Below are 17421 nucleotides of genomic sequence, written 5' to 3'. Positions count from 1 at the left end.
TAAATGGTCCTGCAGCCAGTTAGTGTGTTCAGACGGCACATATACACTGACCACTGGCATGCAGCTCCCCTTAGAAGGGATGTGGCAGTTTTTAGAGCCAGAGACACTGGAAGGCAGGTTTTAGACGTGGAAAATAACTTAGCCATCTAAAATAGGAGGAGAAATTTAGGTAAGCAGAGAGTAATTACCCAACTTGGAATTTGACCAAGACAGAAGGGTAAACACTGAAAAAGTGCCACAGCACGGGAGTATTAAAATCCAAAGTAGTCTGGTCGTGATATTAGAGGTTCTGTGGTTTTTGTGGGTAACGCTGGAATTAGAACTAGAACCCAGTTCACAGCTCCCATTCAGGGCCTTTCATTAGCTGTTGACCCTGCAAACTCTGGACAAATGACTTTCTGTGTCTCTTATTTCAATTTATCAGGGAAAGTGCCTGCCTAACTTGTGTGAATTTTACTGGGATTACTGAGAGAAAATATGTAACGGGGTTTGCTATCTTGAGACATTGTGTAAATCCATGTCATCATGCCATTTCATCAAAAAGTTGGCAGTTATTAGGCCCAGGCTGATGTCCACAAATCCACTTAATATGGAAATAATCGTGGCACCTAGAGGGTCTGTATCCCTCTCCTTTGGCCCAAGTTTTCTCTATGCCTGATTACATCTAGGTGAGCCAGCTAATGAACTTCCAGGTTGGCTCAGGCCAATGGGAAGATAACACACACATACAACAACGACCATATTTTTTCTGTTATATTAAGTAGGGGTATAGATGCTGCAGATGCTAATATTAAAAAAAATTTTTTTTCAATGGATACTTAAAAGCATACTGCTCACTACATGGAACACAGCCTTGGTAAAGATGTTTTCAATTTTGGGGGCCTGAAAACAATTCGATTACTGTCTAGTAGCTCCTCAGCAATAATTTCAGAGCCGCAGGATTGCAAAGGAGCCCAGGGCCATGATTATACATAAACTATATTTAGATGAAATGTTATCAAATCTAAAAAGGAGATATGTTCCAAACTCAGCTTAATTCAACTGCACTCTGCCCTTCCACACAGTAACCAGTTATTACATTCATGGGTTGTTAACAATAAAGCTTTGTGTAAAACGTGTTCTTCCACTATTTCTGGTAAACACTAAACACCACTTATTAAGCTGAGGACTTTGGCTGATTCTGCTGGCACCAAATCATTAAATGTTCATGTAAATAGTGCAATAACATTTGATGATTAAACAAGTAACAAGGTATGCCTATGCCAAGCTAATCTTTTATTCTCTCTAAATTAGTTGTTAATATAGCATGCTGTTAATATATGTTCTCATGTTCAGATGACAACTAAATCTTCCCCGGAGATGCATTCATATTTTAAATATGCACTAGGTTGTCCTACTGATTTATGGTCATTTCTACAAGAAATTGCAAATTTACTCAACATATGCAATTTACTTACTTTATCATTTGGCCTAGAAAATTATGGGAATTCCTGTAAGTCTTTATGTTGAGGTAGAAACAGTTGCTTGTTTGTTTGTTTTTTTTGGACAGAATGAGAAAGAATTAAGCATAAAGCTAAGCCATTTGATAAATCATTGGCAGCTGCTACTGAGATGGCTGCTGCCATCACCATTTCATGCAGCCATTGGTGTAAATTGCTTAGCTATTAGTGATATGTGAAAAGGAACAAACTGTCTGAGAGGGAGTTCAAAGACTTGAAAGCCTTTCTTTAGAAATTTGGTGAGAAGATTTAGCTAAGAATTATGGTTTGATCTTCAGTGTTTACTGTTTAGAAATGTACTCCAATTACTTTTGCATGAGCAATGTTTACAGCTTGACAAGGCACAAAGTCTTTACCATGTTATTTTTTGGGTTTCAATGTTGAATGATTTTGTAAGCTGATAACACCCACCACGCTAGATGCTGTTGGCAAATCTATTTTGTGATCTTACTGAATATCAGATGACTTAACTGAGAATTATATGAAGATGTTAAATTAACTCCATCATAAGCATCCCTTTTGCTGGCAGAATGTGGGTAGTATTAATATTTACAGACATTAAAGCTGAGGTTGGCCAATTAACCAATAATAAAGGAAGTCAGTATACCATCAATATTGAGTACCTGAACACCCATTAGAATGCCTTCTGTGACTTGACCCAGCACTGACTTTACATCTTCAATGGTGAAACCAACTAAAGGATCCATGTCTGAAGTATCAGTTTCTGGCTGGGACTCCTCAGGTCGTTGTTCTTGATCCAACCTCTAGAATATTGAAAGCATATAATACTCAAGTGATTTCTAGAGCATTCAGTGATGCATATGGAACCTCAAACTTCTGTTGGATACTTTTCTACCAGGAACACAACCTGGAGGGAGATTTTGATTTGATGTCACCCTGAATTTGTATTATTGTTCATGGGGGTTGTGACAATTAAGTCATGGTGCTAAGGTAGTGCCTACTTTTGGGAAAAGTGAAGGTGGAGATTAGAGAGGATGGGGTGGAAGAGATTAAAATTGCTGAACCACTGTTAGCTGGCCCATCTTTGAATCAACACTCAGGGAAATCTTTGTGTTTGGTTGGAAAAATCAGAGTCAGAAAATAGAAGAACACTTGGTTCATTTCCTCCCACCCCAAGAGAATATAATGCTGAGGTAGAATGAACGAAAAGACAAAAGGAAACATACCTTCATCTCTGTATCCAGTGTTGGGGGTGGCTCTATGAATGTTGAGTAAATATCAAATGAGATTCCTTCTTCCAGAGGATCCAGGAAAGGGGAACCTGCAGGCCTAACCACCTCTATCACTTGCTGGAGGGAAGAAAAGAGCTGAATTATGACACAGCCTCTGGAGAGAAACCACAATTTCAGTCGGTTCCCTTTTGTATGTACCATAGTTCCAAGTCTGTTATCTCCCAAGTGCCATCTCCTCTGAAATCTGGATGCCATTGCCCTCTTGGCTCTCTAGCACTCTGTGAGCTCCATATCTCACAAAAAGCATTTGGTTTCCCCATCGTCTTATTCTCTTTCCATACTCTGTGGTTTCAAATTTAATTTCCTTGGTCTTTAGTTGTTTCATGCATCAGTATCCATTTCCTCCTGTCTACAAGCTCTCTGTAGGTAGTGAACCAGGTTTTAGGCACCCTGTGCATCCTCTCCAGTTTTGACAGGGGCTTAGGTGCTTATTACACTCAATAATGGCCTGGTGGGATTGATATTATTCAGCAGAATGTAGCTCTTCTTGGGGGCAGTAGTGAAGTGGCCATCAAGAATTTGGTGATGAGGACAATAAAGACTCTAAAGGTTAATATATAAAGCCAGATCACAGAGGAGATTTGCCAAAAACACAGAGGACAGGCAAGACTTCATTGCGAGCATTTAACAATTCTTTTAGCAAGAGTGTGCCAACCAGGAGGCTGATGGCTGGTCAACATTGGGAATGAAGAAGAAGGTGAGCCAAGGAAGCCAATTTTGGCAGTGCCCATCCTGCCATGACCTGGGGCAAAGAGGGGAGATCAGGGCGCTAATGGCGTTAAACATCCGAATCATTTAATTAGCTCCTCTTTTTCTAATTCCATGTTTGACAAGCAACATTTTGGTCATAATTTGATTTCTCATCTCAATTGATCTGTAAAGACATGCCCACTTGAGTGTCTGCTTTTCATGCCTGTTAAATTCCTCACTGCAAATAAATAGTATTCTAATTTGTGTAATACACTCTCATGAGCTTGTTATTGTGGCCCTGAGATGAAGTTACCCACTGTATGCTGACAAAGTCAGACCCTGAGCTCACAAGTTTGAAGACAAAACTCTGGAAATGCATAAATTCACTACATAATTATCATCCTGTGAAGTCTGAAAAAATGGTGAAATAATCTTATATTCATTCCTCACTTCCCTACAGTATTTCAAATAAACTTACATGTTACATTTCATTATTTAAATATTGATGTTTTTGATTTAGGTTTTGGAATGTACTGGAAGCTACGTTTTTCTTGGTCTTACCAATGTGTATGCATTTTGCATTGAATTAATATTATTAATTTTAACTTGATTTTATAGAAAGTTGCTGCTTAGTGTAAATATATAGAAGCGCTGACATGTCTTAACTTCATAAGCAAGGAGATTTGGAAACCAAGAGGTTAAATGATTGGCCAAAGGTTAAATAATTACTTCGTGACAGGGCTGGGAATTAAACCCTGGTGTGCTGACTTCTTGGCCTATGCAGTTTTCAGTAAACTGTAATACGTCATGAAGTTGCCATATTTGGAAATTATTGATACTATTAAGCCCTTGATTTTTATTCTGTTAGGTGACATCATTCCAGATTGTTTATCTTAAGTTGACTAAATGTTAATCAAAATAGAATACTGAGAAAACATATCAGAACAGTTCTCTTCTCTCATCACATTCATGAGCCATTGCATTTTTCTTAAATGGGGCATATAAGTAGTTTCATCTTCCTACAAAATGATTTGTACGTTTTTTTCACCACTCTTGTTTTCATCCTCCCACACCTTCTATTGCTTTTTATTCACCAAGCTAGGAAAGGGAGACAGCTAAACATATTTTAGTGGCCTCTGAAACATTATAGGCAAAATAAATAAGCTGCACATGGGAATCAGAGACAAGGGACAATGATAAGGTATTTACTTAGTGGTATAAACTTTTTATATAGGGTGAGAAACAGGAAGTTTGGGGTGAGAGGGGGATGAGTGAGATATTGAAAAGAATAGAGAAAAGAATAGTTTACTGAATGTATTGCAGGCACTGAGAAAATAATCACGAACTCATCTGCAAAGTAACTTTTTTTTAATGAAGCAGAACTTTATCTGGTCGGCTGTCATCATATTTGTCCTGCTGCTATGCTTTTGCACACATGAGCTAGGCTTTTCTGCTAATTTGCCCTGTCTCCCTGGTGGAAGTTGTCTGTAGATTGCCTCTTCATCCTGGTCCTGGTAGAAGCAGATTCTATCATCTGCCCACTTGTGCCTTTTCCCCCATCAGATCATATATTTAAATGTGAGCAGGTATTTGTGCTCTTTTGTTTTATCCCTCAGACCCTTGTGGTTTGGATTTCTTTATAAGGCTTATCTCAATTATTTGCCAACAACCCAGTTTCCTGGTCTTTGGCACTGTGAGTGTGTGTGTGTTGTGTCTATGTGTCTCTTTCTCTCTCTCTCCTGGGCACACACTTGGCAACTTGGAACTTTCCAGCTTCACATCATTTCTTTCATGGAGTGAAACTCCCCATTTATCCTAAGAACCTGAGGTTCTGGCTGAGAGTTGAGCTTTTCTTTTCTTTGATTTTTTAAGAGTGGAGCTCATATAACTATTAACTTGATTTAATTCATGCACAAAAACTAGGGGTGAGAATTTCTTTTCTTTAGGGTGTTTTGCATACTATTAATGAACCAAAGCACAGCTATGTTTTTCTCTTTCATGAGGAATTACATTTAGCTAGGTTAGTGAGATACCGTAAGGGAAGAAAATGTCCCAATTTCAGATGAGGATAACTATCAAGTCTTTTCATTAATAATAATAAGGTACACTGTCAAATATATACTTTGGAATAAACATAATGCCCAGAAGCATCACAGTGATTTTTTTTTCTTATTAAAAATGGTAGCCTTTTTTAAAAAACAAGTTTAAGGAAAATTAGAATCAATAATTGTGGTGAGAGCCAAGCCAGCAAATATCTTTAAATGAAACCGTCTGATGCAATACTTTCTTTAAAAAAATACAATTAGGCCTTTGTATTTTTTTTTTAACAAAACCTCATGTTTTACAACATCACTGGTTCTGTAATAAAATCTATTTAAAACAGAGAGACATGGTCAGCTTTATTAAGTTAGATTTTCTGAAAGAACGTTATAATTTCCTCAAGTCTATGAAAAGTTGAAGCAAATTAAATAAAGCTAGTTTTATAACTATTTTTATACATTCCTGTAGAATTGTAATTGTCTCATATTTTTTCCTCAAAAGTCTAATATGTTACCTCTTAAATCTGGAAAAATAAAAACAGAAAAGGGATCAAGAATGTTTATTAAAAAAACACTCCTATTTGGTATCCTGATTTAGCAACCTCCCATTTTATATATGAGAATAGCACCCATAATCTTCAGATCAGGAAACAAAGGGAAGGACTTTAAGTGACTTGCCTGAGGCCTAATGCTGAGATTAAAAATCAGGAGTTTCTGATTATACACATACATCCATTTGGTCAAATGATTGGTTTTGCTTGACTTTCAAATACCCCCTAAATATTACTTTGAATGTAAAGCAATAAATGTGTTTCTCTTGCCATTTTTGAATGCTTCAACACAAATGGATATAATAAAAACAATCATGTTGTTCCACGTGAATGCCATTTATATTTTTTCTGATAATGAGCAGACCATTTGAACTAAGGTGAGTACATTAAAAGCTCTAATAAAGAAGAGAATAGATTTCTAAACAGAATAATGGACTGTTAAGTGAACATACAATAAATAACATCTACAGATGTGGTCGCTAGAAAATTAGTTTTGCATAACTTGCCAATATACATTTCCCCCAGATGTTATCTGTTACATGAAAATTAACTTAAGTTAGTTACATTGTTCATTATGTGCACATTGCATTAGTGTTATTTAAGATGGTTTACATCTTTAGTTGAATTGTGTGCTATGGTATTTAAAGTTGAATTGTGCTTTAAGTTGAATTGTGCCACGGTATTTAAAAAATATCAAGTAAATGGCTTTTTGGCATAATTTAATACTCATAAGTGCAAAATTTCATCACCAAACATTATGTAGCTTTAAAAAAAATCCAAGATCTTTACTTACAAGCCAAATAGATTCACCAGAAATCTTTTAAAATTTGCATATTCAATATGCAATGGACATCTACCATGGGAATAAATGCTAAGAATTTTGAACTCTCTTGGAACTAAGCACAGGGTCAGTTTGGATCTAAAAACATACTTATAGGAATTAGATTCTGCTTCCAGATCTTACTGTGTCTGTGAAGTAGTATAAAGATTTTATTTGAAAATTGTATTATATTGCTTCATGGTTTCTTTTTCTCCTTTACATGTTAACATTATCATTAGTATTAACTCTGGTTTATTGTTTTTCTTTAGTAATGCTTCTTTGGAGAAAGTGTAGGTGATTTGTGGGTAGTGTTTGTACCACTACAATCTATAATTAAAGCGGAAATTATTAAAATCTGTTATTAAATTATTCAAGGTATTAAAAATGCTGTCGAGATTGCAACTTTCCACTGTTTTGCAGTCAAATGCTCTACCACTGAGCTATACCCCAACTTTCCACTATTTTGAATGGCAGAAAGCAAGATAAATCTGTTCAACCCTTTTTGAGCCACAGGCACACAGACAAAAATACTGGTGTGCTTCGAAAAGACATTTGTTTGGAATTGTCAGATGATGACTTCATATGCAAATCAGAACTTAACTGAAAAACGTCAAAGTTTCAAAAAGCAAACTTCATTGCAAAGTTTCTTGGCTATTAACTAAGGGAAAAAGGCACAAAAATTCTTGTAATGTTTCAACTATTTTTCCCCCCTTGAAGAAAGGCATTACTTATTTGCAAGTCTAATCAAGAAGTACTTGTGTGGTTCTGGAAATTTTTAACAAAAAATTGTAACCCATTGCCCACAATATACTGCACATAAAGTAACAACATATGAATGCCAGCTGCAAAATGCAATAAACTCTAGTAATGTCATACTGAGGCCATAAATTTAAAATGAAAAGAGTAAATTCAAAAGCTAAGATTATCAGAGAAACTAATTAATCCATTTCTGAAGTATTTTTCTTTTGTGTTAGGGCCATTACAAACTTCTTAATATATTCTGTAAATGTAGATTATCAATTCTGCTACAAGAGTCCTCCTCCCCTTTTGCATTTTGACTTGGAAATAAATTTGCAAATGCAGCACATTAATTTTCTTTCCTAAGCTTAATATGCAGTATTTACATTTTGAAAAGGTTCAAAATGTTGCCAGGCTTCTGCAGGGTATGAATAGACATCTAATAGCAACTTCTATTTTTAACCACAGCATACTGGTAGTTTGAACATTTATAACTTAATAGAGCTTTGAGACCATCAGATCCACACATGCTAATCACCTAAACAGTGAACGGTAACAGTACAACAAGTTAGGACAGGAAATGAAGATTACCCATTCCAGCCGAAGCTTCGAGGAGGAATTTAAGTTGGCAGGCCACAGTAAACCAATTTGCAATCTGGCGAGGACACTCCAGTTAACACCTTGTGCCCATTTTTATTTATATATCTTGATTTGATCTTGTTTAGCTGGGGCTTGAAATAATAATTTTTTAAGAGCTAAATAATTAAAGTAACTGATTCCAGAGTATTTTAGAGATCTTTAGTATTTCTCAGTGTACTTCTGCTTCAGGCCAATACTAGAATTTGAAAAGAAATATGAGTACTCCTGTCTTAATGACCTTGGACAATAAAACCCTCTCTAATGAATCTGAAAAGGAGCCCCTTCTTGTAGCGTGAATGCAATTTAAAAGGAAACCATGTTTTGATCTGGCTCTGGTGCAAACCTTTCCTGAGGGATAGAACTGTTTTTCAGATACGCAGATATTTTCTAAAGATACAATAATCTGGAAGATAGATCACTGAATTATAGGCTTTAGACTTGGCTCTATTCCGATTTGTGTGATGCTAAGAAAATCCCTAGGCCTCAGTTTATTTATCCGTAAAAGGAGGATAATGATAATTGCTACCTGGCTACTTCATTGAATTGTTTCAAGCACAAACTAGATAATGTGGATGAAAATGCTAGGAGTTCTTCAAAGGGGAGTTATTATTAAACCTCAAGGTGTATCATTATTATTATTTATAATTACTGTTATTACTGAAAGGATCATCTTTCTAGAGCCATCTTAGAAAGACAGAGTAGCCATATTGAGGACACTGTCCCTGCTATTTTTATATGTAATTGTTAACAATGCTCACGCAGCCCAATTAACTCAGAAGAATCTGTTAATGAGGACATGCCATCACTCTGTTTCCTTATAGTGACAGTCTTTAAAATATCAAACATATATTCGATACCATGTTATTTGAAGAGTTTTCTTGATCCAAACGATTTCTCTTTTGAGACCTAGAGAGCATGACATAATTAGGCAGTTATGTAGCATGCTCGGGACTAAGGCAAACCACCTACTCAGAAAAGGAACGTGTTTTACACCTAACTTTCCAAACTAGAAAATCTGCCTCCCCGCTCCCCTCCCCCCCCAGTTTATCACACTCTTAATCTTTTGTTTTTCAGCCTTAAATATGGCCTGTGGTTGCCTGGAGAGCATTCATTTTTAAAAGATTCCCTTTGACAAATTTTGTCGAAAGTAAAGAGTTAGGGCATGCACTACAAACTTTCAAACTGTCTCTCTTGTGAAAATGAAATACTCAGAGCTCTTGAAACTACTAAATTCAGCATTGTACTTTTGATTCTTAATCTTAAGATTGACCTTATCTTCCAACCTCCTCAGGGTGACAAATGGAAAGTATAGTTCCATTGTAAGTAGTTAGAAAATATCTAATGCTTTTCAAAATATCTTTTAGAAGCCATTCAGAGTGTATTTGTTTAGCTTACTAAGTTATACTGTAAAGCCATAAACTTGATCTCAGTATAAAATATTTCAAACAATTCTAATCATAGATAAATTTTCGTTTGGTTTCATCTAGGGTGTTCTATTTAAAATTGAGTTTTTTAATATTTAAAATTGAAGAAATATTCCAAGTTATCTTTTTCTAAGGATTTGAAATATCAGTATCTGTCAATTAGTTAGTATAATAAAGATGAGTTATGCAATTATCTTTCTGAAAAGCCTGTTTTGAATGATCAAATGTAGATTTAAAATTTTAATTTTACATATGTTGCATTTTCATTACATCTTATGATGGCTTATATGAAGATGAAGCTATTTCATGGCTTTCATATTTGAGAGTACTCTTTTTGAATAAGTACCTATAATTTGCAGAAATTATATGAGACAATAAATTAAAATGGTTAGAACAGAAACTACAGTGGAAGAACCATAGGTCCGGTGATTCTAGTCTTTCTATATTCAGAGACTTCCTGTTACTTTGACAGTTTAAACTACCTGAATAGGAGGAGGCTAAAACTATTTGGATAAAGCTTTACATGTAATTTATTTAACTTCAAAGCATACTGACTGCGCTGCACTGCAGTCCTGATGTTGTCAGTTGAAGGGGGCAGAAGGAATTCTTAAAACTATATTCATTTAGAAATATAAAGTTCTGGGGGCTAAATTAGAATGTAAAGTTCTATGAAATCTTTAGAGAAGCCAATGTAATATTATTATTCCTGACCTTTCAGACCCAAATGTCTATTTTAAGTAATCTGACATTAAAAATGTGCTGACAAATATAGATTTAAAACACAACACAGGAAGTTGTAAATCAGTTGGTAACCCTTAGCATCAAGGAAATAGGAGACCACGAAAATGTAGTCATTTACTTTAGTCAACCTCAACCTTAATTTTTAACTAAAGAAAATTTGCAGAAGGCATGATGTTTACGTTTTAGATATTTTATTCATAGTTTGTGTGTTTCCTTTTTCTCCAGTAGGCTCATAAATTATTACCAGGAAACATGTTGTCACAGTTATAAATATTTCTCTCTCTGTTTAGCTCCTCCAGCTCCCACCCCTACCCCCTTTTTAAAAAATCTCCACTAACTAATTCTTTAACTGTATTAGGCACTCTCTTCTGGTCAGCAGGGAAGGATTTTCTTGCTTTGGAGGAAACTGCTGCCAATTACTCTTATGTGCTTGGCATTCTAGAAACAGGGCTCTTTCAGGAAGCACCCAAGCCCTTCCTCCTATTCAGGATAACTTTATTCTATACATGGCCTATGTCATTATTTCAGTGACATAAAAAAGCATGTCATCCCTTGTAAGGAACAGGTCTAAGTACTCTAAGGGCCCCTGGCTTTTCATGGAAGCAGAAATCTTAGAAGTTAACTATAAAACTGATTTTGTAGACAATGGTATATATAGTAATACATGTTCTCAAAAAAGACCTTTCAGCTATAATCTGCAAATCACACTAGTCTAGTTAAAAACTAAAATAACAGTAGCTCTGAAAAATTTAGGTGGTATCTATATTTCAGATTAGAATGTTCTAGAAATCTGGATTTTTTTTTTACTCTTAAATGTGTAGTCAGAGTTCTGGATTGGCTCTGTCACTCAGTAGAAAGTATGTCTGACATGTGGTTTCTTTGTTTGTAATATTAGGGGTTGGACTAGGTCATCTCTAGTCCAGTTGCAGATGTTGCATCCTATGTTAGTAAATTTCAAGTGGCTTTTTCTCTATTTATACAAGACTCAAATATGCCTGCCTGTGTAGATCCCCAGATTAGGTGTTTTTCTGTCGTGAGGTAGAACATTTGGATTACGCACGCAGTTGCTTACTGGAATCTCTGACAGGCTGAAGCTTGTCCATTTATTTCTCCTTAATTATCTTCCCTTAACCTGCTCCTCTTCTATTTCCTTTATCTTTCAACGGCATCACCAGCTTCTCGGTTCCCAGACTCAAAGCCTTGTGGTTGCCTTTAGTTTACTCCCTCTCCCTTGGTCCTAACGTTATATCAGCCACAAAACTCTCTGGGGGCACCTTCGTGATGTCTGTTCCCCCAACCCCTTCTCTTTCACGACAATGCCCATCTTGTAGCCTTCAGATCCAAGTTCTTGCTTTCAGAGATCTTGAGCTCCAGCCATACTGGACTGTCACTCTGTCCCAGTATGCACAGTGCCTGGAGCACAGTGGGTGCTCCATAGATATTTGTTATATGAAAAAAAAAAAAAAAAAGAAACAAGAACAGGAAAGAGAGCAAAGCAAACTAGAGCAAGGTGTGGATGGAGTTGCCTTCCCAGCGCCACCTTGCCTGTCTGCTCCCTCTGCTGGGAGGGCTTCCCCCTCAGCCCTGCCAGTCCACACTGCTGCTGGCCTTCCTCCCAGCTCCCTCACCTACATGAAGTTTTTCCTGATCTTCCTTGTCCTTTAAGTATTTTGCTTATTTGCCTTCACAGTACTTGTCACACTGACCTGGAGTTACCAGCCACAGAGAGTGATCTCCTACCATTTGGTGGAAACAACTTGAGGGCATGAGGCATGTCTTACTCGTCTTGAGGGCCCCTAGCTCAGGTCTCTATGCAGAGCAGGCATTCATGAGATGTTGAGTATTGCATGAGAATATCCACTCACTTAAAAATTTTCAGGGCTACATGAATGTTTCAAATTATCCTTATGGGCCCTGAAAATATATAAATCTAATATGTATCAATAAAATTAAATAAATACAATTAAAAAAACAAAAATTTTCAGAGCTGTCTAATTTGCTTGACCAGCCACAATGACATTTAAAAATTTGTCATGAAAAGTAATACCACTTGGAGAAGTGAACCTAGTTGTCATAATGTTGCACCTTGCCAATGGAGCCCTGGAGTATTCGTTTGTTTTGCATAATGCCAAACAACCAAACAGATTCTCACTGATTTGGCTGTATTGATGGTTATTTTTAACTGACTGATAAACTGTTGGATTAACCGAGTGATAATTGTTTTACAGACACAGTATACTTTAAAATTGTCAAGAGCTCCTGAGAGATACCACTGCCTCCTACCTAGCTCCTGATCAAAGTAACATCAGAAAGTTTCTAGGGAGGCTGACAAATTGCCTGATTCTAGGGGCCATGATTCACATTGCTTTCCATGCACCATCCTTGCCCCCCACCCCAGTATGCTGTGAAAGGCACCCCCTGGAGTTGTGCAGTGGGGGAGCCCCATGGGCAGTGATGACTACCATCTGGGAAAATAAACAGTGATGATGGAAAAAATAAAAAAGCCACTCTCATTTATTGAGCACTTACTATGTGCTTGGCATTGGGCTACTTAGAAAGTGTCTTATGAATATTAGGTTCTTAAAGTCATGCTACATTGTGAGGAGAGGTTTTATTGACCTTATTTTTTAGGTGAAGAGCCTAGAGTTGAAAGAGGTTAAGCAACTCAGCTAAACTCACACAACTAGAAAATGGTGAATTCCATCTGAACTTGAACCCAGGTCTATTTGACTCCAAAGCCCCTGTGCCTATAATCCCCAGGTGCAAGTGGAACCCTGTTGGTTTGCTATGGATCCCCCAAAATGTTCACAACTAGTTTCTAGGGAGGAAATAGAGGTTCAGAGAAGCAGAATGACACATGCACACTAAGGATCTGAAAGTGCACGTTCTCACGTAATGTCAGAAAGCGAATTTGTTCACTGGCTCCTCACAGCACCAGCGTTACAACGCATTGTTCCAAAATAAGTCAACAGATGTAAGGCATGGGGGATTGAATTTTTTTTGTAACACATTAACTTCCATGTGAGTTGTACTTAACTCGAAAGTTTTGAGCCTAGGGCCTCCTGAAGCACATGCAACTCACACATCTCTTTACCTTGGGAGCCGAGCCATGTCGGTGTGCAGGCAACTCATATTGCCACGCTGTAGCATACATGTTGTGTGATGGGTGACCCCCTGGGCAAAACCCTGCAACTGGTTTGTGAAAATCTTACTTGTTGATGTTCTTATTGTTACAATTAGTATTGACAATGCAATTGCATATAACTCACATGCTGAAAACAATACAGAATAACAAATGTTTCATTAAATTAGAAAGGATCCTTTTGTTTTCAAAGTTTTTATTCTAGTTTTGTAATAAAACACACCATGGCCCCAAGGCAAAAAAAATTTTTCCTGGTGTGGCAGTCAATGTGTTAAGCATGGCAAGATATAAAAAGCATTGGGTTTATAAAGAAATCTGAGAACGTGCTTAATTCATTTGTGTAAACAAGAAAGCTTAGGAGCATCAGTTTGCTTTTGGCCACGAAAACTGCATGTTCCTGCTCAAATAGCAATTTGTCCTATTTGTTGTAATTGTAATTACTGTTTTCATTGGAATCACAGTTTTCTCTAGGAACAGGCATGCAGAAAAACAACCAATAACCTAGACAGTTAAAAAACACACTGAGGAATGGGTATGGTTGTGTGAACAAATCTCTTGTGATTATTCTTCCACACTGTATGCTGTAATGTGCTTTAAATCCATTTCCATATTTTTAATTAACATTTAGTTCCAGAAAACTTTCTGGAGGCCATTTAAATCACAAATGGGGAAAAAACAAATTTACTTTATCAGAAAATTGACTATAGACTATTTTGGTGGCTTTTACTATTTTTACATATTAATGATTAAAATTAAATATAGCTCGATTATTCACGACAGAAGGCAGTGCAATAATTTTCATGGCTGGTATCATTTTAAAGTCAAACCCATGTAAATAAAATATTAGTTCTGTTGTGGATGAGTTTCATTGTCCATTCTACAGCTCTAATTCCTGATTGGATCCATTCATTTTATGAAAGGAATTATACAGCTGTACCAAGTTATGCTTCTCATAGAGACCCAGTGGGGCACTGGCTTTGTCTCCACAGCTGTCCTATAGGGACTCTAGTGCTGCTGCTGACCTACGGATTTGAGGCATCTATTTTCATGGTTGGAGTCATCTATTTCTTGGGTGGGAAAGAGAATGTGATCCTACTACAAATATTATTTTAAAACTCTAGCACCAAAAAAGCTACGTCATCTGCTCTGTCAAAACTGTCATTGTCAAAGTAAAAGGCGTAACTGCAGGTCTCAGAGGATGGTCCCACAGCAAGGGCCACAGTTTCCTCATCTAAAAATGGGGATCACCATGGGTTTTGCTGAGGACGCCCTCAACATGTGTAAAGTGTTTACACAGTGCCTGGCATGTTGGAAGAAGTTAACGTGTGAGGTTTTCTTTTTTGTTTGTTTGTTTTGCTTTAATTTTCATGCCACATATTGATGTACACAACAATGCTAAACAAAGCTTTCTGAAGGTCGGGACTTGGTTCCCCACTTCAGTGCCTTGCAGGTAACTAAGAAACAGTGAGAAAGTAATAAGTATATATTGAATAATTAACTGTAGCAAAGTATTGTGGTTTATAGGGTCAATAAGTCACTATATCACTATTTTCCCTGTGCTATACAGTCTCCTGACATACAACGTGACAAATTTTAAGATTTTTCCCCCATATCTCGCCTCCCTGGTATGACCTTAACTCAGGCTGCTCCTCCTCTGGGTGTCCCATCCTGGTCCTCTTTCATATTCGTCCTCTGCTTATGGTTAGATTCTTCCAAAGAGCATCCATGCTGGATGAAGTGACGCAAAATGAATAGATTGTGGCAATAAGCCTGGAATATCAGGGTGAGTATAGCCTGTTCCTTGGGAATTATTCAGGCCAGGAAAACCTTTAAAGGGTTGTTCCGGTTTTCACACTTGTATGAACACAGCCTTGGTATGAGGGGTTGCTAATGAAGCCATCGAATTGGGGCCAGGATGGTAATTTTCTTGATTCAGGAACATCCTGGTTTTTATAAATGAACTCTGTATATTAGGCAACCAATATTTAGATAGGAAAGTCAGAAAACGGCACATCTTGCAATATAGCTCTTCAATAGATTGTAATATCAGTTGACTCTAGCAAAGCTAACATCATTTAAGTAATCAAAAACAAGCAAGGACAATGAGTTACTGTTTTGAAATTCTTCTGCTAGAAATAAGAAACCAGGGTTAAAAACATTCCAATAATAAAGATACATTGCAAAACTAAGCCGCAGCATTAATTGGGTTAATCTAATTATACAATCTACAATTAAACCTTAACATATTTCAGATTGTTGGTATCATTGGAAACATCAGCTGCCTGATTCTCATCATAGCCCCAGGAAAAGATGAAGGTTTTACTTTTGAAAGATCTGGTGTTCAAGGCATGTTTTGAAGAACAGATAGACTATCAAAATGTTATGAAAAGACAAATCCTGTTTCTTTAGCTTCTGTTTGTATTAGAAGCATTTTATTCTCATTCTGTTCAACAATGATATATAAATACTAAGAAATGACTGGGAAGATGATATTACTACATGATTCTTTATCCTAAAAAATACCAGTTTCCTAATGGTTTATTTTGTTATAATTGGTTTATGTACTTATTGTTGAATAATTTTATTTTGGTTTTAGACACAGAAATACAACATTATGACTAATATATTCTTTTATGAGATCAATTTTTCTATTGGTAGATCATAAGACATTTTATTATTTCAACAGGAATTTTTTTAAAAGTGCTTGCTGTTATTATCTCTGAACTTCACCATCTCACTAGCATCTGTCAGATTTAATCACCTACAGAAAGAACTACCTTATAAAGATTACCTTATCAGAAAAAGTGTCATCTTGTGAGCTTAGGTGTGAGAACTGCAAAATAAAGCTGAGCTACACTAACAACTGCTGTGCTAATTTATTGTAAATTATGGTTTTTTTTTGTTTGCAGAGATAAGACATGAGAAGTGTTTCTATTTAAATTCATTTCCTATTATTTCAACATAAATATCAAACAGCTCCACACAAAAAAGTGAGGGCATAGAAAATTCCTTAAACAGTTTCTAGTGACAGTGAAATTTATTTTCTAAGCTGTTGGCACCAGTCATGTCACATCGTTCTAGGTGCAGAATCAGATAGCACAATTAAGACAAAACATGGATGCTTAGAACGCTAGATGGAAATTGCTGATTGTCATGTGAAGAGTGAAGATTTATAGGATATGAACTGGAAATAATTGCATAGCAAGCTGGCCTGCAACAAAGCTTTAATTCACTGGGCTGACACTGTAAACTCATAATCTGTCGACCTAGCACCAGCCATGATAGATTACAGCCGTTCAGAACACATAAGCATGTCTTTCTCATGAACGTTCTGGGAATCATAGTTCAGATGACCCCAGTAAAAACAACTGCAATGTTTTAAACCAAGCTGGTTCTCTAAGAAATGTGAAAATCATGATGAGTCATTATATTATTAAAATTCAGAACTGGGTGGCAATGAATCACATGAAGTTATCACCTTTAAATCACCAAAGAGAGCATAAATTGGGTCCTATAAAGCACCATGAGTCTCAGTGCATTTTTAACAAGATGAACCTCTTATATAAACAAGATTTTATTATTATATTTATTGTTATTGTTATTAAAACTAGAGTGAAATTTAGTGCTCATAAAAGTGAAGGGTTAATACTGCTGGCCTGAGCCAGAAAGAGCATAGGCCTCTATTTTGTAGACTCTTTATGTAGCTCAGCCAATATATTCTGACCTATTCTTGTTCTTATGAGTCAGTGTCAAACATGGGAATTTGTGTGATTCTTAAAAAATGCATTAGTGGATAGGGCATGTGGTAAGAGGCCCTCAAATCTTATCTTGGTTTTTAACCTAAACTAAGATTTGAACTCTAGTCTCAGAGAACCAGTTGGAGGT

At 36.5% G+C, this 17421-nt stretch overlaps 1 protein-coding gene across 2 annotated transcripts in view; it reads right to left on the bottom strand.

The window, feature by feature from the left end:
- Nucleotides 1-17421, bottom strand: part of CABCOCO1 (ciliary associated calcium binding coiled-coil 1) — a 96505-nt gene that overhangs the window by 3677 nt on the left and 75407 nt on the right. For both annotated transcript variants that reach the window (XM_045568422.1, XM_045568423.1), the window contains 2 exons: nucleotides 2687-2809; nucleotides 2123-2263 (listed from right to left, as the gene is read on the bottom strand). In XM_045568422.1, the coding sequence (XP_045424378.1) occupies nucleotides 2123-2263; nucleotides 2687-2809 (264 nt within the window). The remainder of the gene's footprint in view (nucleotides 1-2122; nucleotides 2264-2686; nucleotides 2810-17421) is intronic.

The sequence above is a fragment of the Lemur catta genome, chromosome 14 (assembly GCF_020740605.2).
Source record: "Lemur catta isolate mLemCat1 chromosome 14, mLemCat1.pri, whole genome shotgun sequence".
NCBI classification, from domain to species: Eukaryota; Metazoa; Chordata; class Mammalia; order Primates; family Lemuridae; genus Lemur; species Lemur catta.
This window is presented reverse-complemented; position numbering and strand designations above follow the sequence as displayed.